The following is a 27,452-nucleotide window of genomic DNA, read 5'->3' as shown; positions in this document are numbered from 1 at the left end:
AGAAGGGGGTTTCTAAAAGTAGGGAGTAAGGCATCTGGTTGATGGACTGAGAGATTCAAGGAAGCCACAGAAAAAAATGTGTTGAAATTACTTGAGCCACAAAAAAAGGTTTTAGTAAGAGAGGATTATTGCCAAAGATGAGGCAAAAAAACTGAGTGGTCTAGGTATTAGGTTGCTGTTGAAATTAAAATTAAGTATGACAGCAGAGCTTAGAGAAAGAAGACTTTGAGCAAGATGCCAGTGATGTTTTCTGTGACCAAAGGATGGTGACTATGAATTTGTTACATATCTGTGATGAGAAGTAGTAAGAGATGGTACAGCCATATAGCCAAGCCTCGAGGGAACAGGAGTATTTTATGAGAGTAGAGGAACTATGGTCTCTCGAAACTACACTGGACTGGGAGGGTCATAGATTCAACATATTGACTCTAAGGTACATGGGATTGAGAACATGAATTACTTTCACTTGAGAACATTGCAAGATAAAGCAGATTCTTTAAAGAAAAGGAGCATTTCAAGATATAATTGAGGTTATAGCGTGTTTTAGTAACCAATATCTGAGAGTTGGCAGTGGCATCATGAAAGAATATGAAAGGAGATTAAACAAGAGAGGGGAAATGCAATCTATTGTAAAATGAAAAACTGGGAAAGCGGAGATGAACAGAGGGTTGTACGTTTTTGGAGGCAATTGAAGAAAATAGGGGTTTAAGGAAAGGTAGAATTTGCTAAGTTTTCCTAATTGCTAAGATAAGTCTCAGTGGCTCATTGTAAGTGATCAGTGGCCATTAAGGCTCTAGGGTTCACTAAGATGCATGCTGGAAAGAAGGCCTGCTAGTTGTAGTGAGGGCTTTTGACATACTTTTTACTTCAAAGCCTTCCGATGGTCCTAATGCAGACAATAATTTAATAGATATTTATGGTCCTACCTAAGAGGCAGATAGGGTGGTTCCTCCCTCATAAGATGAGGAGCCACGTGGTTCATCAATAGGAGGTAAGGAAGCCTCTAATCTGGAGAGATTAGGTCTGGTTAAATCAAGAATTCTTTAAAAGCATCTAAAATGTACACCTTAAGCATTTTAAAGTTAAATGTAATAAAATAAAGGTGTATATTTATGTACTCATCTTTTGGAATAGGGCCAGAACTACTACTTTGAATATGAGTATGCTGATTAAAGTTTTTCATCATCTTTCTTGCATACATCACACCTATAATACATCATGTAGGATTTGCATTTTGATTTCTTTAAAATAGATTGCAGGATATTTCTGGGTTTTTAAAATTACTTTTCTTTCTTTTAGAATTATATTATCCAATTTAGCAGCTGTATTTTTAGTGACTTCCTTTCATTGAGTTTTGCCAAAGACTTAAATTTAATTTTCAGAAAAATAACTGTTTTCACACATATTTTGGTAGTTTTATATAGTATTTAATTAATAACCAGTGCAAATAGCATGTTAGGTTTGTGAATGAAACAATTGATTCTTAGATACAATACCAAAAGTGTGATCCATAGAAAAAAAATTGATAGATGAGACTTCATTAAAGTTGAAAACTTGTGTCCTGCAAAACATTCTGTTGAGAGAATGAAAAGCCATTTCACATACTGGAAGAAAATATTTGCAAAACACATGTTTGAAAAGGGACTTGTATCGAAAATATATTTAGAACTCTTAAAACTGAAAAATAAGAAAACAATAACCCCATTTAAAGATAGACAAATGAACTGAACAGACATCTCACCAAAAAGATACACACGTGGCAAATGACCACATGAAAAGATGCTCAACATTATATGTCACTAGGGAACTGCAAATTAAAACAATGAGATATCACTACATACCTTTTAGAATGAGGAAAACTAAAGAAAACATTGACAACACCAAATGATGGTGAAGATGTGGAACAACAAAAACACATTTGTTGCTGATAGGAATGCAAAATGGTACAACTACTTTAGAAAACAGTTTAGTGGTTTCTCACAAAGCTAAACAGTCTTACGACTCAACAATCACACTCTTTGGTATTTACCCAAATTAGTTTAAGACACATTCACACAAAAACCTGCACATTAATATTACAACAGCTTTGTTCGTAATTGCCGAGATTTGGAAGCAACCAAGATGTCCTTCAGGAATTGAATGGATAGATAAACTGTACTACATCCATGCAATGGAATGTTATTTAGCAATGAAAAGAAAAGGGTTATCAAACCATGAAAGGACATAAAGGAAGCATAAAGGCATATTGCTAAGTAAAATAAACCAGTCTGAAAAAGCTACATGATGTATTATTCCAACTATAGTTGACCCTTGAATAACTTAAGGTTTAGGGACACCAATGCCCCAGACAGTTGAAAATCTACTTTTAACTTTTGGCTCCCCCAAAACTTAACCGCTAGTAGACTATGTTTACCAGAAACCTTACCAATAACATAAGCAGTCAAGTAATACATTTTGCATGTTGTATGTGTTATATACTCTATTCTTATAGTAAAATAAGGTAGAAAAAAGAAAGCATTAAAATCAGAGGGAAGAGAAAATGTATTTGCTGTTCATTAAGTAAAGTGGATTATCATAAAGGTGTTCATCCTTGTCATCTTTATGTTGAGTAAGCTGAGGAACAAAAGGAAAGATTGGTCTTGCTGTTTCAGGGATGGCAGAGAGGAAGAAAACATACATATAAGTGGACCCATACAGTTCAAACCCAGCTGTTCAAGAGTTGGCTGTATGTGACATTCTGGAAAAGGCAAGACTATGTGGACCATAAATATTTAGATCTGTGGTTGCCAGGGATTTGGGGATAGAGGAAGGAAGGGATGAATAGGTGAAACTCAGGTTATTTTTTAGGGCCATGAAACTATTCTGTATGATACTGTAATGGTGGAGATAAGAGATGATACTTTTGTTAAAACCCATAGAACTTTATAGCACAGAGAGTGAACCTTAATGTAAACTGTGGACTTTAATAATAGTGTATTAATATTTATGAATTGTAAGAAATGTACCATATTAATGCAATATATTAATGATGGGGGAACTGGAAAGTACAGGCATACATTGTCTCATTGCATTTCCCGGGGAGTATATTTTTTACCAACTGAAGGCTTGTGTCAACCCTGCATTACATAAGTCTGTTGACTCCATTTATCCAACAGCACGCCCTCATTTCATGTCTCTGTTACAATTAATATTTCAAACGTTGCATTATTATATCTGTTACAGTGATGTGATCAGCGATTTTTGATGTTACTATTGTAATTGTTTTGGGGTACCACAAACAGTGCCCATATAAGAGGGCAAACTTAAGCAAAAATGTTATATGCATTCTGACAGCTCCACAGACTGGCCCATCCTCTCTCTCTCCCCGACTCTTCCCCCTCCCCCCGACCGGCCTCCCTATTCCCTAAGACATAACAATATTGAAATCAGGCAAATTAATAACCCTACAGTGGCCTCTAAGTTTTCAAGTGAAAGAAGAGTTGTATATCTCTCACTTTTAATCAAAAGCTAGAAATGATTAAGCTTTCTCTGCTGAAGATACAGAGGAAGGCATGTTAAAAACTGAGGCCAGAAGCTAGACCTTTTGCACCAAATTGCCAAGTTGTGAATGCAAAGGAAACGTTCTTGAAGAAAATAAAAAGTTATACTCCACTGAACACATGAATAATTAGAAAGCAAAACAGGCTTATTGCTGATATAGAGAAAGTTTTAGTAGTCCACATTGAAAATGAAACCAGCCACAACACTTCATTAAGCCAAGCCTAATCCAGAGTGACACCCTGACTTTTCAATTCTTTGTAGACTGAGAGAGGTGAACAAGCTGCACAAGGAAAGTTAGAAGAAAGGATGTTGTATTAACAAGCATGAAACTAGCAGATGTTGCTGCATGAGATTTAAGGAAAGAAGCTGTCTCCCTAACAAAAGTACAAGGCGAAGCAGCAAGTGCTGATGTAGAAACTGCAGCAAGTTTATCCAGAAGATTTAGTTAAGATAATTGATTAATTGGCCTGGTGTGGTGGCTCAAGCCTGTAATCCCAGCACTTTGGGAGGCCGAGACGGGCGGATCACGAGGTCTGGAGATCAAGACTATCCTGGCTAATACGGTGAAACCCCTCTCTACTAAAATATACAAAAAACTAGCCAGGCCAGGTGGCAGGCGCCAGTAGTCCAAGCTACTCGGGAGGCTGAGGCAAGAGAATGGCGTAAACCCGGGAGGCGGAGCTTGCAGTGAGCTGAGATCCGGCCACTGCACTCCAGCCTGGGCGACAGAGCAAGACTCCGTCTCAAAAAAAAAAAAAAGATAATTGATGAATTATGCTAAATTTTCAGTGTAGACAAAACAGCCTTCTACTGGAAGAAGATGCCATCTAGAACTTTTGTATCTGGAGAGAAGTCACCTCCTGGCTTCAGAGCTTCAAAGGACAAGCTGACTCTCTTGTTAAGAGCTAATGCGGCTGTTGACTTTAAGTTGAAGCCAGTGCTCACTTACCATTCTGAAAATCCTAGGACCCTTAAATATACTAAATCTACTCTGCCTGTGCTCTATAAATGGACAACAAAGCCTGTAAGACAGCACATCTATGTAAGAGCATGAGTTACTGAACACACATTTACTGAACACACATCTCTTACACATCTATTTAAGAGCATTTTTTTCTAAGCCCAAGCCTGTAATCCCAGCACTTTGGGAGGCCGAGACGGGTGGATCACGAGGTCAGGAGATCGAGACCATCCTGGTCTACACGGTGAAACCCCGTCTCTACTAAAAAATACAAAAAACTAGCCGGGCGAGATGGCGGGCGCCTGTAGTCCCAGCTACTCGGGAGGCTGAGGCAGGAGAATGGCGTAAACCCGGGAGGCGGAGCTTGCAGTGAGCCGAGATCGCGCCACTGCACTCCAGCCTGGGCGACAGAGCTAGACTCCGTCTCAAAAAAAAAAAGATTTTCAAAATATTACTTCTCATTGACAATGCACCTGATCACCCAAGAGCTCTGATGGAGATGTACAAAGAGAATAATATTGTTTTCTTTTTTCTGAGATGGAGTCTCGCACTGTCACCTGGACTGGTGTGCAGTGGTGCAATCTTGGCTCACTGCAACCTCTGCCTCCTAGGTTCAAGTGATTCTCCTGCCTTAGCCTCCTGAGTAGCTAACATTACAGGCACCCACTACTGTGCCCAGCTAATTTTTTGTATTTTTTTTTTTTAGTAGAGATGGGGTGTCACTATGTTGGCCAGGCTGGTCTCAAACTCCTGACCTTGTGATTCGCTTGCATGGCCTCCCAAAGTGGTGGGATTACAGATGTGAGACACTGTGCCCGGCCAATAATATTGTTTTCATGCTGTTAACACAACATGCATTTTGCAGCCCCTGGATCAAGGAGAAATTTTGACTTCCTTTTTTTTTTTTTTTTTTTTTTTCTTGAGATGGAGTCTTACTCTGTCCCCCAGGCTGGAGTGCAGTGGTACAATCTTGGCTCACGCAATTCTCATACCTCAGCCTCGTAAGTAGCTGGGATTACAGGCATGCACCACCATGCCCAGCTAATTTTTGTAATTTAGTAGAGACAGGGTTTCACCATGTTGGCCAGGCTGGCCTCGAACTCCTGACCTCAACTGATACATCCACCTCAGCCTCCTAAAGTGCTGGGATTACAGGCATGAGCCACTGCACCCAGCAATTTTGACTTTCAAGTCTTAATATTTAAGAAATACATTTCATAAAGCTATAGCTGCCATAGACAGTGATTTCTCTGATGCATCTGGGTAAAGTAAATTGAAAACCTTCTGGAAAAGATTTACCATTCTAGATACCATTAAGAACATTTGTAATTCGTGGGAAGTCAAGAGTTTGGAAGAAGCTGACTCCAACACCGTCATGGATGACTTGGAGGGGTTAAAGACTTTAGTGGAGGAACCAACTGAAGATAAGGTATAAATAACAAGAGAATTAGAAGTGGAGCCTGAAAATGTGATTGAATTTTTGCAATCTCGTGATCAAACTTTAACAGATGAGAGGTTATTACTTATGGATAAGCAAAGAAAGTGGTGAAGATGCTGTGGACATTGGTGAAATGACAACAAAGGATTTAGAATATTACATCAGCTTAGTTGATAAAGCAGTGTCAGGGTTTGAGAGAATTGACTCCAATTTTGAAAGAATTTCTACTGGGAGTAAAATGACTCACTGAAGGCTCAGGTGGTCATTAGCATTTTTTAGCAATGAAATATTTTTAAATTAAGGTATGTACATTCTTTGGACATAATGCTATTGCACACTTAATAAATTACATTATAGTGTAAACATAACTTTTGTATACACTAAGAAACCAAAAAATTTGTGGGACTCACTTTATTGTGATATTTGCTTTATTACAGAAGTCTAGAACCAATAAGTAGATGTCTGTGTAGAGAAACTCCATTTGTACTTACTTTTTCTATAAGCCTAAAACTGCTCTAAAAAATGAGTCTTTTCCCCGTCTCTACTAAAAAAATACAAAAAAAAAAAAAAAAAAACTAGCCAGGCAAGGTGGCGGGCGCCTGTAGTCCTAGCTACTCGGGAGGCTGAGGCAGGAGAATGGTGTAAACCCGGGAGGCGGAGCTTGCAGTGAGCTGAGATCCGGCCACTGCACTCCAGCCTGGGCGACAGAGCGAGACTCCGCCTCAAAAAAAAAAAAGAGTCTTTTTTAAAAAAAATAATTGATTTTTTGTCAACATACAGCTCAACTATTAGGAGTAAAAGTGTTGATGTACCAGATGAGCTTACTCGTCGTTACTTACAGCGTCCAGCATCAGTCAATATGTTTATCAGAAGAAATGGTGGTCATTGGTTAATCTATTATAATACTTGGTAAAGTGGAGATCAATTGGAGAGTTTTCACTGTGATAATAGTGAAAGCTGTAGTGTGGATGAAACTGTCCTGGAGAGTATATGCTATAAACAAAGAAGAAAAAGGGTAAAAACCATGGAGGAGAGAAACAGTGAAAGATTGAGAACCTGCGGAGCTGTAAGGAAAATCAGGAGAGAGTAATGTTTTAGAAGCCAAGGGAAGTTTCAAGGAAGAGACAATGTTAAGAGCTTCTTAGAAATCAGATAAGATTGGCCGGGCGCGGTGGCTCAAGCCTGTAATCCCAGGCACTTTGGGAGGCCGAGACAGGCGGATCACAAGGTCAGGAGATCGAGACCATCCTGGCTAACATGGTGAAACCCCGTCTCTACTAAAAACTACAAAAAAACTAGCCGGGCGAGGTGGCGGCGCCTGTAGTCCCAGCTACCCGAGAATGGCGTGAGCCCGGGAGGCGGAGCTTGCAGTGAGCTGAGATCCGGCCACAGCACTCCAGCCTGGGTGATAGACCGAGACTCAGTCTCAAAAAAAAAAAAAAAAAGGAAATCAGATAAGATACGGTTGATTCATTCAACAAATGTTTAATAGTTAAATACTGTGTATATATATGATATCATGCCTCTGCCTCTGCTAAAGATACAGAAGTAAGTAGGCTGTTTATAAGCGTTTGTGAATTATAATCTAGTGGAGAAGACAAACACTAACTAATAATAAAAGGAGTAGGCTACTGTAAGAGCATGTAACTGGTGACACTAACCTATTCCCGTAGTCTTGGTAATCATTCCTGAAGAAATGGTGTTTAAGCTGGGATCTGAAGATAAACGATGAGTTACTAAGGCAACTGGGTACTTGACGTAGAAGTCAAGAGATCTTTAGGGTACCTGAGAAAGAGCATGCAGATTATGGCCTGTGGCCATCAGGTGTCAGAACAGACTATCTGTCTGTCTCGCCATATTGAAGAGATGCTGAGCATGGAGATTTATCTTTTTAAAAATGTTTGAGAGTTTTGCATTAGGTTTTATCAGCCTTAACACTTGTGTTTTACATTATTTCCCCAGGTATAGTAGTTGAAGATTGTTTGATTTTGCTCCAAAACTTGTTAAAAAACAACAACTCCAATCAAAATTTTTTTAAAGAAGGCTCATATATTCAACGTATGAAACCTTGGTTTGAAGTTGGAGATGAAAATTCTGGTTGGTCTGCACAGAAAGTGACCAATCTACATCTAATGCTACAGGTATACTATCCTTAGACGTAAATGTGGTAAGAATTTTGACAGTGATATTTACAAAGGAAAGAAAATTGCTTGTATTTGATAAATCCAGAATATTTGATGGGTTTCAGGTTGACTTAAAAAAACTTTAATATGGAAATTTGGAGTTATCCTCCAGCTAGAGATTCTGCCTACCCATTACTTAGCTTTGACGGTTATTAACATCTGGCAATTTTGTTTCATCGTTTATTCCTCTCTTTGCTGTATGATTTTAAAGCAAATTCAGACATACAGTTTCCTGATGGATTTTACATTAGGGAATAATAGGTTAGATTGTTGATTTGAATTTTTAAAAACCTGCTTTCTTCATTTAGGGCTCTGATAGGATAAATTTTAATATTCAAAATATTAAGTTCAAATAAATTCATTCAGTAAGCATTTACTGAGAGCCAGACACTGGATACTAGGAAATGAATGATCATGTCCTGCCCTCAAAGATGATAGTCTGAGTTTTAAGTCCAGTGCATGCTAAATTGACAGACCACCTGTGATTTATTGATGCTCTATGGTGAAAGCTTAGTGGTAATAATAAAAGTGAGGACAGTAGGATCCCAAATTATTTCCTCATCAGAGAAAATTTTGAAGTTCTTTGAAGTTACTTACTCCTTTATTGAATCCTCCTTCTCCAAACTCTTTAAGTTTATACTGGTCTCCTCACTTATGAACTCATAATTCTTGTGGGCCTTTGAATGTCTCTGAATTATACCTGTGTCTCTCGGAAGTTTTGGACCTAACTAGATGGTTAGCTCCTCTAATAATTAGAGTCTGAATGTTGTCCCATGCCATGGAAGTTGCCTGCATAGGATTGATTGATAGTTAGGGTAATCTGTGCCCCAGTTTGCCAGTACAGTATTCATTTTGTAATTACTAATAGCGTCCTCTTTCACTTCAAAAGTGTCCTCATTTGGATTATAAATTATGCAGTTACCCTAGTTAGAATATGCCTAAAAACTGTTAGAAAAGTATTTTACAGGAGAACTTAGTCACAGAGTCTATTTGTACTCCCAGCTTATCATTTCTGTTTTCAATTGTTGGTTTTATACATTTCAAGAAGTTAATAGTTTTTTAATGTTTTAGAACCAGTGTCACCAAGTGGTAAGCTTGATAGCTTTGTTCAACAATGCTTTGTTTTGTTTTGTTTAAGAGACAGGTTCTCACTTAGTTGTGTAGGCTGAGTGCAGTGGTATCCTCACAGCTCATTACAGCCTCAACCTCCCTGGCTCAAGAAATCCCTCTACCTCAGCATCCTGAGTAACTGGGACTACAGGCGCAAGCCACCACTCCTGACTGGATTTTTTATTTTTAGTAGACATAAGGTCTCACTATATTGCCAGGCTAGTCAGGAATTCCTGAGCTCAAGCAATTTTCCTGCCTCAGCCTCCCAAAGTGCTGCTGTTATAGGTGTGAGCCACATGCCCAGCCTACACTGCTTTCTTAAATAAGAAAGTATCTCCAGAAAAGTAACTTCCAAAATGTGATTGGAGAGGGTGAGAGAATCTGATGATGTGCAAAAGCATGTATTTCGTATCAAACAGTGAAAAGTTAAATTGTTTGAGGAAGCTAAACATGTTTTATGGTCTAGAGTACTATGTAAAGAATTATTCTGAAGGAAGTGTCACTGTTTAAAAAGTAAAGTAGGTTAGGTGTGGTGACTCACACCTGTGATTCCAGCACTTGGGGAGCCCAAGGCAGGTGGGGATCATTTGAGCTCAGGAGTTTGAGACCAGCCTGGGCAACATGATTTTTATCAGCCCGGTGTGGTGGTGTCCACCTATTGTCCCAACTACTCAGGAGGTTGAGGAGCAGGATCACTTAAGCCCAGGAGGTTGAGGCTGCATTGAACCATAATCATGCCACTGCACTCCAGCCTGGGCAACAGAGTGAGAACCTATCTCAGAAAAAAAATAAATAAATAAAATTATTAGAGTACAGCATGTAAACAGAAAAATACAGTATTCTCATTATATAACAAATTGATTCTTTTAAGAATTCTTTACTTTTCGGCCGGGCGCGGTGGCTCAAGCCTGTAATCCCAGCACTTTGGGAGGCCGAGATGGGCGGATCACGAGGTCAGGAGATCGAGACCATCCTGGCTAACACGGTGAAACCCCGTCTCTGCTAAAAACTACAAAAAAACTAGCCGGGCGACGTGGCGGCGCCTGTAGTCCCAGCTACCCGGGAGGCTGAGACAGGAGAATGGCGTGAACCCGGGAGGCGGAGCTTGCAGTGAGCTGAGATCCGGCCATAGCACTCCAGCCTGGGTGACAGAGCGAGACTCCGTCTCAAAAAAAAAAAAAAAAAAAAAAAAGAATTCTTTACTTTTCAAAAGTGAATAAACTGGCTTTCTGTAGCTTAGTAAAGCTTTTCTTTCTTACACTTGTAGTGAAGACCATAAACTCCAAAGCAAAGGAACTGACTTTAATTCATTTTAATATATTCTTCACCTGCAATACTGAATAGTAGATTCACTCATGACTTTACAGGCCAGGAGTTATCTTCTGCTATTCTGTTAGAACCTATTGGAATACTTTATGTATAACTTTATTTAGAGTTGCTTGTATTTTAAGTTCTCTGTCATACGCCAAATAAAAATGCATCATTGTTTTCCTGTTTGGACATACACATTCTGTATTGGAACTATTCATCATCACGGTTATCATGATTGTGTTCTGAGCCATTGAAAACACAAATTGATCTGCTTGCAGAGTTTTAATTCAAATTTTGCAGACTAAATTTAAACAAAACGTCTTTTGAAAAGTTTTTTAGTTATAAAATATTTTAATTTGGAGACATAACTGTGTTAGTTATTTGAGATGACTTTTTTTCATGTTTCTGAAATTTTAAGTTTATAGTCCAAGTATAGAATCATAGGGATTTAATTGGCATTAGCAATCAGTGCAGCCCACCCCATGCCTAATACATGAATCTTTTACCATCTCTCCAGTTGTTGGTTTTAGCCTCTCTTTAAATATTTCCAGTTGAAGGGAAATTTATCACCCGTCAGGTCATTCTCTTTTCAGACCTGCTGTCTTAATAGTTAATTCATTGTTAACTTTGATAAGAAATCTGCCACTCTGTAACTTATTCATCCATTTACTTATTGAATATGTACTGTTACAAGTACTATGTTTGAGAAACAAAAATGACCAAGGCAGTTTCTCTCTGGGAGTCCACAGTCACCTGAAGGAGACAACCTTAAGTAAGAGGCATAATGCAATATTACTGTCACAGAACTATTGCCGTGGGAGCTCGAAAGAAAGAGCACTTAAATGTGGCTGAGCAGCTAAGGGAGTACTTCATGCAGAGTTTCTTGTTCACATAGATCAGATTTGCCTCAAGCCTTTTCAAATCTTTAAGAGACAAATTTTGTTTTCTCTTTCTTTCACAGCTTGTTCGTGTACTGGTATCTCCCACCAACCCTCCTGGTGCTACCAGTAGCTGCCAGAAGGCTATGTTCCAGTGTGGGTTATTGCAGCAGCTTTGTACTATCCTAATGGCTACTGGGGTTCCTGCTGATATCCTGACTGAGGTAAAGCAAATGAAGTCAAAACTAACTCTGTGGAAGTTGAAATCCTGAATCCTAGGAAGAATTAGGTATTTGCTGAGGGAAAAACTGTAATAGTTAACCATTTTTTAGGTTAAAATTTTTAGTGATCTTACTAAAATATAATTCACATAATGATAAAGGTATTGATTCCAAAAGATATACTCATCCCTCAAGTTTTATAGTACATAAATAATAATGTTAAAGTTTTTCAGATCCATCTACAAAGATTTCTCATTAATTTTATTACATTCAACAGGAGTGCACAGTATGATTTACATTTTGATTTTGAGAACCATGTGACTTAGTCTTATTCAACCGGTAGATTCATTGAATAGTAAATTATTTTCCCCTGTGTGGCATTTTCTGTTGCTTACCTATAAGAGAAAGAAGTTAGTTTGAAGAAAAGTTCAGTTTGTTTACATTTTTAAAAAATTTTTCTCGGCCGGGCGCGGTGGCTCAAGCCTGTAATCCCAGCACTTTGGGAGGCCGAGACGGGCGGATCACGAGGTCAGGAGATCGAGACCATCCTGGCTAACACTGTGAAACCCCGTCTCTACTAAAAAATACAAGGCCGGGCGCGGTGGCTCAAGCCTGTAATCCCAGCACTTTGGGAGGCCGAGACGGGCGGATCACGAGGTCAGGAGATCGAGACCATCCTGGCTAACATGGTGAAAACCCGTCTCTACTAAAAAATACAAAAAATTAGCCGGGCGAGATGGTGGTCGCCTGTAGTCCCAGCTACTGGGGAGGCTGAGGCAGGAGAATGGCGTGAACCTGGGAGGCGGAGCTTGCAGTGAGCTGAGATCCGGCCACAGCACTCCAGCCTGGGTGGCAGAGCGAGACTCCGTCTCAAAAAAAAGAAAAATACAAAAAACTAGCCAGGCGAGGTGGCGGACGCCTGTAGTCCCAGCTACTCGGGAGGCTGAGGCAGGAGAATGGCGTAAACCCGGGAGGCGGAGCTTGCAGTGAGCTGAGATCCGGCCACTGCACTCCAGCCCGAGCGACAGAGCGAGACTCCGTCTCAAAAAAAAAATAAAATAAAATTTTTCTCAAATCAACGTGCAATATCAAAAGTACAAATAATAAAAGTTTTATAACAAAAATAACTGCCTTCAGCCTCACTTGTCCTTACTGTAAGTCCCACTTCCTCATGTTGCCCCATAATTATTTTATGGAATTTATATTTAAATCAATAGTTGGGGTTTATATTTTTACAATTATTGACACCATTCCTGCTAAGCCAAATAGAGCCCTATATCCTTTTTTAAATATATATTTTTCCCATCCATGAGTCATAACTGTGTTCTTCATTTTACTGTTACTCTATATATGCAGAGGTATATATGCTTAATAATCATATGTTAACACTTCGTTCCCCACCGCAGGCCACCTGCAGACCCTCCCTTCTCCTGCTCCAATCTGGGCTCTAATTCTGCCCCATGTCTCTTGTCCTGGGACTTATGCCATCCTCCTAGGATTTCCTTTACTTCTCTCCTGACAGACTCCTTGGTTATCTGGATCCCTTATTTTTTTTTATTTTTATTTTTGGTACAGAGTGTCAGTCTGTTGCCCAGGCTGTAATACAGTGGCATGAACTCAGCTCACTGCAACCTCCGCCTTCCGGGGTTCAAGTGATTCTCCTACCTCAGCCTCCTGAGTAGCTGGGATTACAGGTGCCCCCCACCACGCCCGGCTAGTTTTTGTAATTTTAGTAGAGGCAGTCTCACCATGTTGGCCAAGCTGGTCTTGAACTCCTGACCTCAAATGATCCACCCATTTTGGCCTCACAAAATGTTAGGATTACAGACATGAGCCAATGCTCCTGGCCTAGATCACGTATCTTTTTCCTCTATCCCTTGGTTCATTAACTTTATTTTTCTTAATTTTCTTTTGTTGTTGTTGTTGTTGTTTTGAGATGGAATTTCACTCTTGTCGCCCAGGCTGGAGTGCAATGGCATGATCTCGGCTTACTGCAACCTCCACCTCCTGGGTTTGAGCAATTCTTCTGCCTCAACCTCCCAACTAGCTGGGATTACAGGGGCCTGCCACCATGCCCACCTAATTTTTTGTATTTTTAGTAGAGAGGGGGGTTCCACCACATTGGCCAGGCTGATCTCGAACTCCTGACCTCAAGTGATCCGCCCACTTCAGCCTCCCAAAGTGCTGGGATTACAGGCATGAGCCACTGTACCCGGCCATTATTTTTCTTAGTTTTCTTAAAAAAAAAAAAAAAAAAAGAGTAAATAACAGGAGGATTTATTTTATTTTTGGCTCTTTCATGTCTGAAAATGTCATTCCTCTACTTTCAGAATTAATTTAATGTTTGGCTAGATAGGAATTCAGGGTTGGAAATCACTAATACTCAACTTTCAGAACATCATTCCACTGTTGCTGTTAGGAAGTTTGAAGCTTGAAGCCATTATAATCCTACTCTGTTTTCGTTGTTGTTGTTGTTGTTGTTGTTGTTGTTGTTTTTTAACGTAATCTTTTTCTCTCTAGAAACTTTTGAGATCTTTTTTTTTTTTTTTTTGGTTTTCTGTAATGTACTGATGATGTGCTTTCCTGTGGACCGTTTCCCCACTCCCTTGCCTCCCCAGTTATTTTTATCATTCACTGAGCACTTTCAGCTGGAAACATACATCCTTCAGTTCTGAGGGTATTTTTGGCATTCCTTGATAATTTTCTCTTTTCTGTTTTGTGGTAGTGGTGTTGTCATTGTCGTTGTTGTTTTGAGACAGAGTCTTGCCCTTTTACCAAGACTGGACTGCAGTGGCACTGTCTCAGCTTACTGCAACCTCCACCTCCCGGGTTCACACAATTCTCCTGCCTTAGCCTCCCAAGTAATGGGGATTACAGGCACATGCCACGATGCCTAGCTAATTTTATGTTTGTAGTAGAGACGGGGTTTCACCATGTTGGCCAGGCTGGTCTCAAACTCCTGACCTCAAGTGATCCACCCACCTGGGCCTCCCAGAGTCCTGGGATTACACACATGAGCCACTGTGCCTGACCTCTTTTCTGTTCTCTTTCTGCAACTCTCTTAGTAGACTTTCTGGGTAATTTGTCTTTTTAAAAATTAATTTTTAATTAACAAATTAAAGTGGTATATATCTTTTATAACATGTTTTGAAATAGTCTTTTTATTTTTTAACTTTATCCTTGAATTTTTTAATCTTTTAACTTTGTTCTCTGATTATTTTAAAACCTTTTTTCTGTTTTTATATAAATAGATATTTTATCTCCTAGAGAATAGTATTATAGTTTTTGAGATTTAAAATGCATGTCAAGTGTTGTTTTATTGGAGATCCATGCTTGATGCTTTAAAATTTTACCTTGAGAAAGTGTTACAAGATTACAATGTTATCATTGATGTTTTGGTGCTTTTGGCCCTTAAAAAGTGGAATATAAGATTTTTTTCTCTTGGAAACAGATTTTCCTTCTTGGCTTAATTTCTCTAAATATTCTTCTTCTTTCTTCCCCTTAACAGACCATAAATACGGTATCAGAAGTTATTCGAGGCTACCAAGTAAACCAAGACTACTTTGCGTCTGTAAATGCACCTTCAAACCCACCAAGGTAGAGAAAGGGAAATACTGAGATTACTCTGAGGAAGTAAAAATTTTGGGTTGTTAATGTATCTCGTATACACATCTTACTGTTTTTAAAGAAGTTTAGTTGTATGTTTTGAAACTAGAAATTATCTTGCAAGATAAATGACACTGGAATTTTAAAAGGGTTGGTAATTTTTGGAATTTAGATACTTAGATTCAGGCATCATGTCGTTCACATCCTAGCTGTATGCCTTAAGCAAACAGTCACTTCACTCTGTCAGCTACAGTTTTCTGTGAAATAGAGATAGAAATATTAACTTGCTGGTGTTCTGGTTATGATTCTTCAGTCAACAAAAATGACTAGTTATTGACTTGTATACTTGGGTTGCATTGTTTCATTTTGTTCTTTTCTTTTTAAATGCAACAGACCGGCAATTGTAGTACTTCTCATGTCCATGGTTAATGAAAGGCAGCCATTTGTTTTGCGCTGTGCTGTTCTCTATTGTTTCCAGTGTTTCTTGTATAAAAACCAAAAAGGACAAGGAGAAATCGTGTCAACACTTTTACCTTCTACCATTGATGGTAAATAATTTAGTTCTAATTTTTATTGGAAAAAGTAAATCATTGTCTTTCAAACTTTTAATTGAATCTTTCTTTCTATGCTTTAGCCTAAAATACTTTGCATGCTTAGGAGGAAAAAAAAAACACCTGAATTCTAAAGCCTGCAGGTAAATTTAGACAACAGGCTTTGGAGTCAGACAAGAGTTTACATTGTAGAATTTTCACTTTTGCTGTATAACTTTTGCTGTATAACTTTTTAACTTGAGCCTTACTGAGTTATGGGGGATAATAATACTCATCTCTATGTGGGCATAATACCCCATTAGGAACATTGTGAGGATAAATGCAGTTACATGCATTACATTACATAAAGTACTCACTCCAAAACTTAGCATGTATAGATGCCAGTAAACAGAATCTACTGTTAATTGTAATCGTCATTCTAAAGATGAATTTTGCTGGGTGCGGTGGCTCACGCCTGTAATCCCAACACTGTGGGAGGCCAAGGCAGGCGGATCACCTAAGATCAGGAGTTCAAGACCAGCCTAGCTAACATGGTGAAACCCCGTCTGTACTAAAAATACAAAAATTAGCTAGGCGTGGTGGCAGGTGCCTGTAATCCCAGCTACTCAGGAGGCTGAGGCAGGAGTATCCCTCGAATCCTGGAGGCAGAGGTTGCAGTGAACCGAGATTGTGCCACTGCACTCCAGTCTGGGCAACAGAGAGAGACTCTGTCTCAAAAATAAAAATTTAAAAAAGAAGATGAATTTTACCATTAGGTCACATTTAACTTTCAGTCTGTTGTTCTAGTATAGGTTAGAGTCATTAACCTTTTTATGGGTTCTTTAAATGTTTCATCTTACCTAAGATAAATTTTTTAAATAATTACCTTTATTAACTTTAAACTTTAAGAGCAATTTCATAAAGGTAATTGGAAACATCAATAAAACTCATTTTAATTACATACATTGAGGTTTTTTGTTAGAATTTAAGTCTGTTTAATTATATTTACCAAAAAAATTTGATAAAAAATTTATTACCTAAAAAAAAAAAAAAAAAAAATTTATTACCTTAAAAAAGTTATTGAACATTAATGAAAATAAGACCCTGATGTAGTAGAATGATCAAAATGTGGCATTTCCTTAAGTTTGTTTTAGAAATGTTGTTTTTAATTAAGGTAAGTTTTTGGAATGTTACCATCATCAGTTTGATGCCGAAAATATTTTAATACAAGTTGAGCATCCCAAAAGTGAAATCTGAAATGCTTTTTTTTTTAAACATTTCTTCAAGCATTTAGCCTTTGTGTTTCAAACAATCTAATTGCACTCATTAAGTAATTTTGAAATGTATACTTAAGCCAGGCATGGTGGCTTACACCTGCAATTCCAGCACTTCGGGAGGCCAAGGCAGGCAGATTGCTTGAGTCTAGGAGTTCAAGACCAGCCTGGGCAACATAGCGAAGCCCCATCTCTACTAAAAATACAAAAATTTAGGCTGGGCCTGGTGGCTCACGCCTGTAATCCCAGCTACTGGGGAGACTGATGCAGGAGAATCACTTGAATTCGGGAGGTGGAGGTTGCAGTGAACTGAGATCACAACATTGCACTCCAGCCTGGGCAACAGAGTGAGACTCCAGCTCAAAAAAAAAAAATTAGCCAAGCATGGTGGCACACGCCGGTAGTCCTAGCTACATGGGAGGCTGAGATGGGAGAATCACCTGAGCCTGGGAGGTTGAGGCTGCAGTGAACTGAAATCACACCACCATACTCCAGCCTGGGCAAACAGAGTGAGACCCTGTCTCCAAAAAAAATTAAAAATAAAATATACCCTTTTTTTAAAATTATAGTCACCCTGTTGTGCAATCAAATGGTATATCTTATTCATTCATTCTTTCTTTTTTTTTTTTTTGAGACAGAGTCTCCCTCTGTTTCCCAGGCTGGGGTACAGTGGCGCAATCTTGGCTCGCTGCAAACTCCACCTCTCAGGTTCACGCCATCCTCCTGCCTCAGCTTTCAGAGTAGCTGAGACTATAGGTGCCCGCCGCCATGCCTGGCTAATTTTTTGTGTTTTTTAGTAGAGATGGGGTTTCACCGTGTTAGCCAGGATGGCCTCGATCTCCTGACCTCGTGATCCACCTGCCTCAGCCTCCCAAAGTGCTGGGATTACAGGCATGAGCCACCGCGCCCAGCCTTATTCATTCTTTCTAACAATATTTTTGTATGCATTATCCCCACCTTCCCTCTAACTTCCCACTACCCTGCCCTGCCTCTGATAACCGTCTTTCTAATCTCTGTGTCCATGAATTCCCACAAATTTTTAGATTCCACAAATAAAGATAAATAATTTTACCTTCTACCATTGATGGTAAATAATTTAGTTCTAATTTTTATTTGTTCTCACAAATGAGTGAGAGCAAATGTTTGTCTTTACATACCTGGCTTATTTCACTTAACATAATGATGTCCAGGTTCATCTGTGTTGTAAATGACTGGATCTCTTTGTTTTGTATGGCTGAATAGTGCTCCATTGTGTGTATGTACCACATTTTCTTTCTGGAATACTTCTGATCCCAAGCATTTTGGATAAGGGATACTCAACCTATGTTTCTTTTCTCTTTTCTCTTTTTTTTTTTTTTTTTTTTTAAGATAGGGTCTCACACTCCTGTCCAGGTTGGAGTGCAGTGACACGATCCATAGCTCACTGCAGCCTCAAACTCCTGGGCTCAAGTGATCCTCAGGCCTTAGCCTCCCGAGTAGCTGGGACTACAAGCATGCACCACCAACTCCTGGCCTCAAGGGATCCTCCCACCTCAGCCTCCCAAAGTGCTAGAATTACAGGCGTGAGCCACCATGCCCAGCCTCAACCTGTATTTCTTTGTTCTGTTACTTTTCTTCCAAGATAACTTTCTCTCATTGTTCATTTTGCTTTGAAAAGCAGATTTTTATCATTTTGAAAGTATATTTAATACTACTAATTAACACATGTTTAATGATTATATTTAATGGTATTTCACACTATTTTATGTGTACAGAAAACAGTTGATTTAAAATTTGGTTTACATAAAAATCTAATATATTTTTATTGTCTGCCTGCCATCTTTGTAGCAACAGGTAATTCAGTTTCAGCTGGCCAGTTATTATGTGGAGGTTTGTTTTCTACTGATTCACTTTCAAACTGGTGTGCTGCTGTGGCCCTTGCCCATGCTTTGCAAGAAAATGCCACCCAGAAAGAACAGTTGCTCAGGGTTCAACTTGCTACAAGTATTGGCAACCCTCCAGTTTCTTTACTTCAACAGTGCACCAATATCCTTTCACAGGTAAAGTTTTGCATTAAACTTCTCTAAGGGGAAAAAGTTCTGTACATTTTGATGTCAGTGATACAGGATTTAAGGATGTCTTTAGAAGATACAGATGAAAAAGGACAGAGAAGACTTACTCTGCTTATTAGTTCATCATAATCAGAAACAGTTCTGTGGAGAAAAAGCAGTAAATACTGTTAGAGGAATAGTTTTGCTAAATTGTTATAAGGTCTGCATCATGATGAAAATACATGTTCTGGCCAGAAAGGTATTTTGAGGGTTTTGTCTTGCTTTTAAATTATCCACAGTGTTCATGCATGTCATTTTTCTCTTTCTTCTCAGTAACTGAATTCAGGTTAGTTTATGGGAGGGAATAGAATAAAGTAGTTCATAGCTGTATATTTCCCTCTTTCTCTTCCCAAAGCAATTGATCATCTAGAAACAGTGGAATAGTGGTCCATTGTATATATAGTTATACAGTATATTCCCTTGAGGTTCGTGAGTTCTTAAATCCTTAAGTCCCCAGTGCATATCATTTACCTAGTAAGATGTAGGAAAACATAACAAAAAATTTTTGTGTGTCTTAGACTCTTAATGAGAACAACAAAGCTTTATTGAAGTGTAGGTGCTAGGCATTTAGGAATGTCACTTTCTGTTAAATGATTTGCCCACATGTACCAGCCTTGCTGTTGAACAGTTCAAGTTCATGCTTTAGCAAAACTCTAAAGTCATTGACATTTTAAAGTCACTCAGGGAGAGTAAAAATGTGACTAAATCTAAAATTGTTCTGTACATTTTAAAGAAACAGTAGCTCCATCCATAGAAATTATAAATGAAAACTTAAAAAGTAACTATAGTGAAAAGGAAGTTAAAGTTTAAAATTGGCTTACTTTGATTGAAAGCTTATTTTGTCTTAACACTTATCTCTTAGAAATTAAAAAAACTACCCCAAATTTTTGTATCTTTACTTATTTATTACTTGGCATTCTCACATTGCTATCTGTTAACAACAGTTTTTTTTTAAAAGTCAAACAGTAATTATCTGTCTAATCACCATCACCACAAACTTCACTTTAACATTGAAATTACAATGAATGCATGATGAGAAGTGCTAAAGATGGTGATGTCTTCCCCATTCTGAAGTAATCACAGTGCTATAAAATTATCCTTTATCTTCTTTTTATTTTTGTTTTTGTTTTTTTTGTTTATTTTTTTTTACCTTTATCTTCTAAAATATGTATCCTCTAAATGTATCCTCTAACTTTATTGTATAAAAGAAGTATCATTAGAACTATCCTGTCCCAAATTATTGGCTTGAGTTTGTAGAGAGACTATGAAAAAGTATTTGAGGGATTTTTCCAGATTTAAAGACTTTTCTGAAGTAGTAACATGTTTGAATAATTTGTAATGTATAATTTGCAGGGCGATAAGATCGACAGACGGGTATGTATCACTTGATTAAGCTTAGGCATTTTCCTCTTACAGCAAAGCTTTTTCTCTGTCTTGGGTTTTGCTGATTGGTTTTTTTTAACCGCTTGTTTGAAGTTACATTCTACTTACACTTTTGTGTGTCAACCAATTTATTTCTATGATAAATGACTCTCCAGTTTTTCTCCATGGGATATTGTATTGGTGTTACTAAGCACTGTGGGAATGAGAATCTGAATCTGTACTTGTGCTTCTTCTGGGGATGCTTGCACTTTTTGGATTTCCTTGGTTTTGGTTTTTTGTGTTTTTTCTCCAAGCTTGCCTATTTATTTTCTCTGAAGCCATTTCAAAGGAAGTAGAATTCAGGATTAAGAATTTTGTCTTTAATCAATCAGCATATGAAAGAATGTGATTATTTTTATACTAGATTACTTAAAATGTACAATAGTAAGTATAATTTTGTAATTTGAAATATTTTAAATGAAATATTATGGATTATTCTGTATATAATCCATGTGCTACAGCCACCACTGAGGGTTAGTTTTTGCTGTGTGCAGGGAAAGTGCTATTTTTGTTTTGTTTGTTTCGTTTGTTTTGTTTTGTGTGAATATTTGGCAGAAAAGGAGTGTACCTTAATATCTGTGTTTGGGCATGAGTTTCAGTTGAATAATATGGGTAGTAATAAATGAGGTCCTGTTATGAATTGTATCTTTGTGTATGAGCATGATTTAACATGTGTCATTAACTTACACACACACATACATACATATTTTGCAGCTTTAGCTTGAATAATTTTATATCAGGGAAAGTATTTTATAAGTATACGTCAGTCATTTGAAAGGTAATTTTTTTGAGGTATTAATTTATATACCATAAAATGCACAGACCTTCTGTGTTTCATGTGATGATTTTTGGTGTTTGAGTGTATCTCTGTAAACACCACCCAAAACAAGATGTAGAACATTTTCATAATCCCAGAAAGTTCCATCATGCTCTTTTCTTTTTTTTTTTTTTTTTTTTTTTTTTTTTGAGATGGAGTCTTACTCTGTTGCCCAGACTGGAGTGCAATGGCACGATCTTGGCTCACCGCAACCTCCGCCTTTCGGGTTCAAGCAATTCTCCTGCCTCAACCTCCCCAGTGGTTGGGATTACAGGTGCACACCACCACGCCCAGCTAATTTTTGTATTTTTAGTAGAGACAGGGTTTCACCATGTTGGCCAGGCTGGTCTCAAATTCCTGACCTCAGGTGATCCACCCACCTGGCCTCCCAAAGTGCTTGGATTACAGGTGTGAGACACTGCACCCAGCCCTCAGCTTCAAATATTTTGTTTGTAGTTCTCTTTTATCCTGTAAAATCTGTGATTTATAATCACCCCTGAGAATGCTCTCAAATTAGAGTTTTAGCCTCCATTTGTTTTCTCAAATCTCCTCAATGGTTCACACACTCTAGGGGCTCTGGAAAGAGGTGTGTACTTTTCCTTTTATTCATATCCTCTGCCCATTTTATATTAATGTACTTAACCCTTGTTTTTAGTATGTTACAGATTTTTTTTTCTGGTATGTCATTTGTCTTTTGACCTTGATGTTTTGTTTTGGATTTTTTTTTCTCAGACTTCTATTTTATGGCTTCTGCATTTTAAGTCATACTTAGAAAAGGCCTTTCCATGTTCAGATTTTAAGGAATTTACTAGGCCAGGCATGGTAGCTCACACCTGTAATACTAGCACTTTGGAAGCTGAGGCGGGGGCATTGCCTGAGCTCTGGAGTTCAAGGCTGCAGTGAGCTATGATTGCTGCACTCCAGTCTGATAGAGCGAGACTCGGTTCCCACTCCCCCGAGAAAAGACTTTAAGGCATTTATACTTCTCTTTTTATTTTTTTTATTTTTATTTTTATTTATTTTTTTTTTTTGAGACGGAGTCTCGCTCTGTCGCCCAGGCTGGAGTGCAGTGGCCGGATCTCAGCTCACTGCAAGCTCCGCCTCCCGGGTTTACGCCATTCTCCTGCCTCAGCCTCCCAAGTAGCTGGGACTACAGGCGCCCGCCACCTCGCCCAGCTAGTTTTTTGTATTTTTTAGTAGAGACGGGGTTTCACCATGTTAGCCAGGATGGTCTCGATCTCCTGACCTCGTGATCCGCCCGTCTCAGCCTCCCAAAGTGCTGGGATTACAGGCTTGAGCCACCGCGCCCGGCCTTATACTTCTCTTTTTATCTTATACTTTCTGGTTTCTTTTTTTTGCATTTAATTCTTTGTTCTGTTTTTCTCAACGAACTTTATGAGATACAGCTCCACTGTTCTTTTTCTAAATAGCTGTCTAGTTGTCCCAAAATCTTTTAAATCTATTTGTAACTCACTGATGGTTATATGCTACCCTTTTCATATACTAAATTCTCATTTGTATATGGGCCCATTTTTCTGGATTTTTATATTCTGTCTCTTGATTCCTGCTTGTTCGTGATCCATTATTCTCTTTTTTTTTACAGTGTCCCTAGTTAATCTCACTTTCTTCATATGATCTTCAGAATCATGCTGTTTTGTTCAAGAAGCAAAAAAAAAATAAACCTTTTTGTAATTTTTATTTGAATCATATTAATTTTATCATTTATTTATTTTTAATTACTTAATTAATTTTTTTTTTGGAGTCTCACTCTGTTGCCCAGACTGGAGTGCAGTGTTGTGATCTCGGCTCACTGCAACCTCCGCCTCCCAGGCTCAAGCGATTCTCCTGCCTCAGTCTCCCGAGTAGCTGGGACTACAGGCGCCTGCCACCTCTCCTGGCTAATTTTTGTATTTTTAGTAGAAACGGGGTTTCACCATGTTACTCAGGCTGGTCTCGAACTCCGGACCTCAGATGATCCAACCCGCCTCAGCCTCCCAAACTGCTGGGATTACAGGCACATTAATTTTATAAATTAACTTAGAATTAATATCTTTGTGATGTTGAATCTCCTATCTAAGAACATGGTGGCTTTCTATATTGGTTTATGTCCACTTTTGTGCTCTTTAGGAGTGTTTTAAAATTTTCCTTGTTTACATTTTATACCATTTTGATTAGGTTCACTCCTGAGTAGTTTATCTTTTTTTGTCTCTATAATAAATGGAATGTTTTATTCTGTCTTTTAACTGGTTATATTTGACTTTGCTCTTCTTATCCTTCAATTAGATCCCAAAAGCCATACTTTTAGAAGATTCTGATTTAAATCTTATTCTGTTTTTTTTAATTATACATCAGCCAGTGATTTGATAGTATGCTCTTATATATACAATGTGGGTATATTTGGTACCTGCAAATGGTTATTCTAAGTAATAATGAACTTATATATATAACCAGGTAGATGAACAAAACATTTGCATTTATAACTCAAGTAGTTGTAAGTTTTCTGTGGCACATGGTCGGTTGAGAATGACTGTTTTTTAACTTTCCAATTTACGTGGATGACTTGAAGTTATATTGTGGGCATGGTAATGACATAGAGGCAAGGAAACAGTAAAAATAGTGCACCATGTAAAAATTAAATTTGTGTCAGTGCTTACATGGCAGATCATTTGAAGAGGTCCTGTTTGAACTTAATTCAATATTAAATATACCTAAAAATAGATTATAGAAGAGTCAAGATATTGGCATCAAGATTTGCAAAATTAGAATAGTCTAGGTGGTAGAAATTTTTCAGAACATAGTGATGGTTACTTTAAATTCATTCCTTGTCTAGATATTTGAATTATATTTTGTTCATTTTATGAGACTTTCCCCAAAGTGATGCATTACTATTCTGATTTTCTTTTTTTTTTTTTTTTTTTTTTTTTTTTTGAGACGGAGTTTTGCTCTTTTTGCCCAGGCTGGAGTGCAGTGGTGCGATCTCGGCTCACTGCAACCTCCACCTCCTGGGTTCAAGCAATTCTCCTGCCTCAGCCTCCGGAGTAGCTGGGATTACAGGCATGTGCCACCATGCCTGGCTAATTTTGTATTTTTAGTAGAGACGAGGTTTCTCCATGTTGGTCAGGCTGGTCTTGAACTCCCGACCTCCGGTGATCCACCCGCCTCGGCCTCCCGAAGTGCTAGGATTACAGGCGTGAGCCACCACGCCCGGCCACTATTCTGATTTTCATTATTTTATTTCAAACAAGTTTTTTTTGAAGATACAGGTTATAGGAATATAAATATGGGCACTGTCAATATGATGAACTAAGATTATTCTACCTAGGAGATGTAAATGTGTTGTATTAAAATTTTGAAAACTAATTTTGCTGGATATGCTTATTTTCAGTATTAACTATACTTGGCAGTAGTTAATGGTTTGGGGCACTTGGCTAATTTAAATCTTCCTCTTATCTGGTGTGTGATCACTGAATTTGTAGTATGGTTTATTTATTGTTAGAAAATATATTCTCTCATGGAATTTGACTAAATGATTCAGGGGATTATTTTTTGTATTTTTCTTGATTTTTTTTTTTTTTTTTTTTTTTTTTTTTGGAAAGAAGTAGAATTTTCCTTTTATCACGCACTTGTTTTTAAACTTGTGACTGAAATATCATAGATTTGCTTGGCAAATTCATTGTAAAGTGTCTTGGGATTAATAGATATTTTAAAGCCTCCACACTATAATTTTTTTTCCTTAGCAGACAAGGTTTTTAAACTAATGGTATTTTAAATAACCCAGTATATGCCTCTGAACATGGATCAATTCTGATTTCTGCACTCTGTTCATTTTAGGAAGTGCAGCCTTTGGTGCATACAAGAATTTATTCTCTTGTTTAGTTTTTTAAAACTGGATTTCTGGCTCATCTCTTATAAGATGTTAAAGTTCTTTTCATGCAAATGGAAGGGATCTTAGGGCAACTTTAAGTTTAAAAAATATAAAATGAATGGAAAGATTTCTACCAATTTATCTGTTGCAGGGAAGCAAAATACAAACAAGAGTTGGATTATTAATGTTGCTTTGTACCTGGCTAAGCAGTTGTCCCATTGCAGTAACACATTTTCTTCACAATTCAGCCAATGTTCCATTTGTATCCTTTATGTTTTAGTAACGTACATGTAAGTATTTATATCTTTTTTAGTTTTTCTTCTCAATTAGAAGTAGCTCTACGCCCAAAATACTTGAATTCTCCACTATCTTATCTGTGTTGCGACTTTTTAAACTGTTAAGGTTGTAATGATGCCTAAGTTGTGTGTGTGTGTGGTTTGTTTTATGCTGGCTTGGAATATATATGGAATTTCTTTTTTTGTTTTCGAGACCAAGTCTTGCTCTGTCGCCTAGGCTGGAGTGCAGTGGCTCTCTCAGCTCACTGCAACCTCCGCCTCCCAAGTTCAAACAATTCTCCTGCCTCACTCAGCCTCCTGAGTTAGCTGGGATTACAGGTATGCGCAACCACACCCAGCTAATTTTTGTATTTTTGGTAGAGACAGGGTTTCACCATGTTGGCCAGGCTGGTCTCGAACTCCTGACCTCAGGTGATCCACTCACCTTGGCCTCCCAAAGTGCTGGGATTATAGGCATGAGCCACCGCACCTAGCCTATATGTGGAATTTCTTATGGGAACTCTTATGTGAAGTATTAATGTATGTCAAATTCCAATTGCAAAATATACTAGATATTATCAATCCTTAGCCTCCTTAACAAAGATTTCAGCTTACAGCACAAATTGCAGAAAATCTTGGAGAAGAAGAGCAGTTGGTCCAAGGCTTATGTGCCCTTTTGTTGGGCATTTCGATTTATTTCAATGATAATTCACTTGAGAGCTACAAGAAGTAAGTAAGGCCTTGGAAGATGACTCTCTTAATGGCATCAATAAATAATGATGCTTTTTTTTTTTTTTTTTTTTTGCCAAAGCATTATGTAGATCAAGCTTTTATGTTTTGTTTTGATTTTATTTTTTAAAGCATCTCAATATGTTTATCTCTGTAGAGAGAAACTAAAACAACTAATAGAAAAGAGGATTGGCAAAGAGAATTTCATAGAGAAACTAGGATTTATTAGCAAACATGAGTTATATTCCAGAGCATCTCAGAAACCCCAGCCAAACTTTCCCAGTCCAGAATACATGATATTTGATCATGAGTTTACGAAGCTGGTAAAAGAACTTGAAGGTAAGACTGAAGATTTATATTGATATTTGATGGAAAGTAATTATGTTTATATTGTACATGTATATTCTGGATACATGCAGGTTATATAATAACTCTAAAGGTATATTTTTTTCCTAGCTCTTGATCTGTAGCCCATTGAAGGACATTTGGCTTTCAGTAAGATTGAAAAGATTCTTACCTATCATGGAGTTAGGTTATATGTTTTTACTAAGTCTTAATAGTAAAATAGTATTTAAAACGTTTAAAACAAATTTTAAAGAAGCTTTCTTTTATAGGTGTTATAACTAAGGCTATTTATAAGTCCAGTGAAGAAGATAAAAAAGAAGAAGAGGTGAAAAAAACATTAGAACAGCATGACAATATTGTGACTCACTACAAAAATATGATTCGAGAGCAAGTAAGTACTGATGAATTGTATAGACCTTCTGATTAGCAATAGGCACTTTCTGCTTTCAGGAAGAATTTCTTTCTGGCATTTCAAATGAAAGAGGATATAGAAAGCAAAACTCATTATTTTTCGAAGCATCTGAGTATTCAACAGAGTGCTTAATATGTGCTAAGCACCATGCAGCTGATTTATTAGATAATGATGAGTGGATAAAGATGAAACTACATTTGCAGGATCATTAGTTGACATTTTCTTTCCAGGATACCAGTGAACTTTCATTACTTGCATTGTGTTGAGTACCCTAAACCTTTCATAACATTCCTTCAAAATGTTTTCTTGACTTTTACTCTCATTTAATTTCTTATGATATTTACCTTGATTGGAATTCTAGAAAGTGCTGAAAAATGAGGTTATTAATGTTGTTAAAATTCCAGTGTCATAAAAAAATACAGTAGTGGCAGACCCTGTGGGACAG

The 27,452-nt window shown here is 37.9% G+C and overlaps 1 protein-coding gene across 5 annotated transcripts in view; it reads left to right on the top strand.

Annotated features, from left to right (window-relative positions):
* The window catches only part of USO1 (USO1 vesicle transport factor), a 91,773-nt gene that overhangs the window by 51,763 nt on the left and 12,558 nt on the right, over positions 1-27,452 (top strand). For 3 of the 5 annotated variants that reach the window (XM_010377115.2, XM_030915669.1, XM_010377114.2), the window contains 10 exons: positions 7,902-8,080; positions 11,505-11,645; positions 15,151-15,239; positions 15,642-15,796; positions 18,880-19,091; positions 20,496-20,516; positions 25,398-25,508; positions 26,132-26,250; positions 26,408-26,589; positions 26,865-26,986. In XM_010377115.2, the coding sequence (XP_010375417.2) occupies positions 7,902-8,080; positions 11,505-11,645; positions 15,151-15,239; positions 15,642-15,796; positions 18,880-19,091; positions 20,496-20,516; positions 25,398-25,508; positions 26,132-26,250; positions 26,408-26,589; positions 26,865-26,986 (1,331 nt within the window). The remainder of the gene's footprint in view (positions 1-7,901; positions 8,081-11,504; positions 11,646-15,150; positions 15,240-15,641; positions 15,797-18,879; positions 19,092-20,495; positions 20,517-25,397; positions 25,509-26,131; positions 26,251-26,407; positions 26,590-26,864; positions 26,987-27,452) is intronic. The other 2 variants (XM_010377117.2, XM_010377116.2) reach the window with 1 other exon arrangement.

Source organism: Rhinopithecus roxellana, chromosome 2, assembly GCF_007565055.1.
Source record: "Rhinopithecus roxellana isolate Shanxi Qingling chromosome 2, ASM756505v1, whole genome shotgun sequence".
In the NCBI taxonomy this organism is placed as follows: domain Eukaryota; kingdom Metazoa; phylum Chordata; class Mammalia; order Primates; family Cercopithecidae; genus Rhinopithecus; species Rhinopithecus roxellana.
This window is presented reverse-complemented; position numbering and strand designations above follow the sequence as displayed.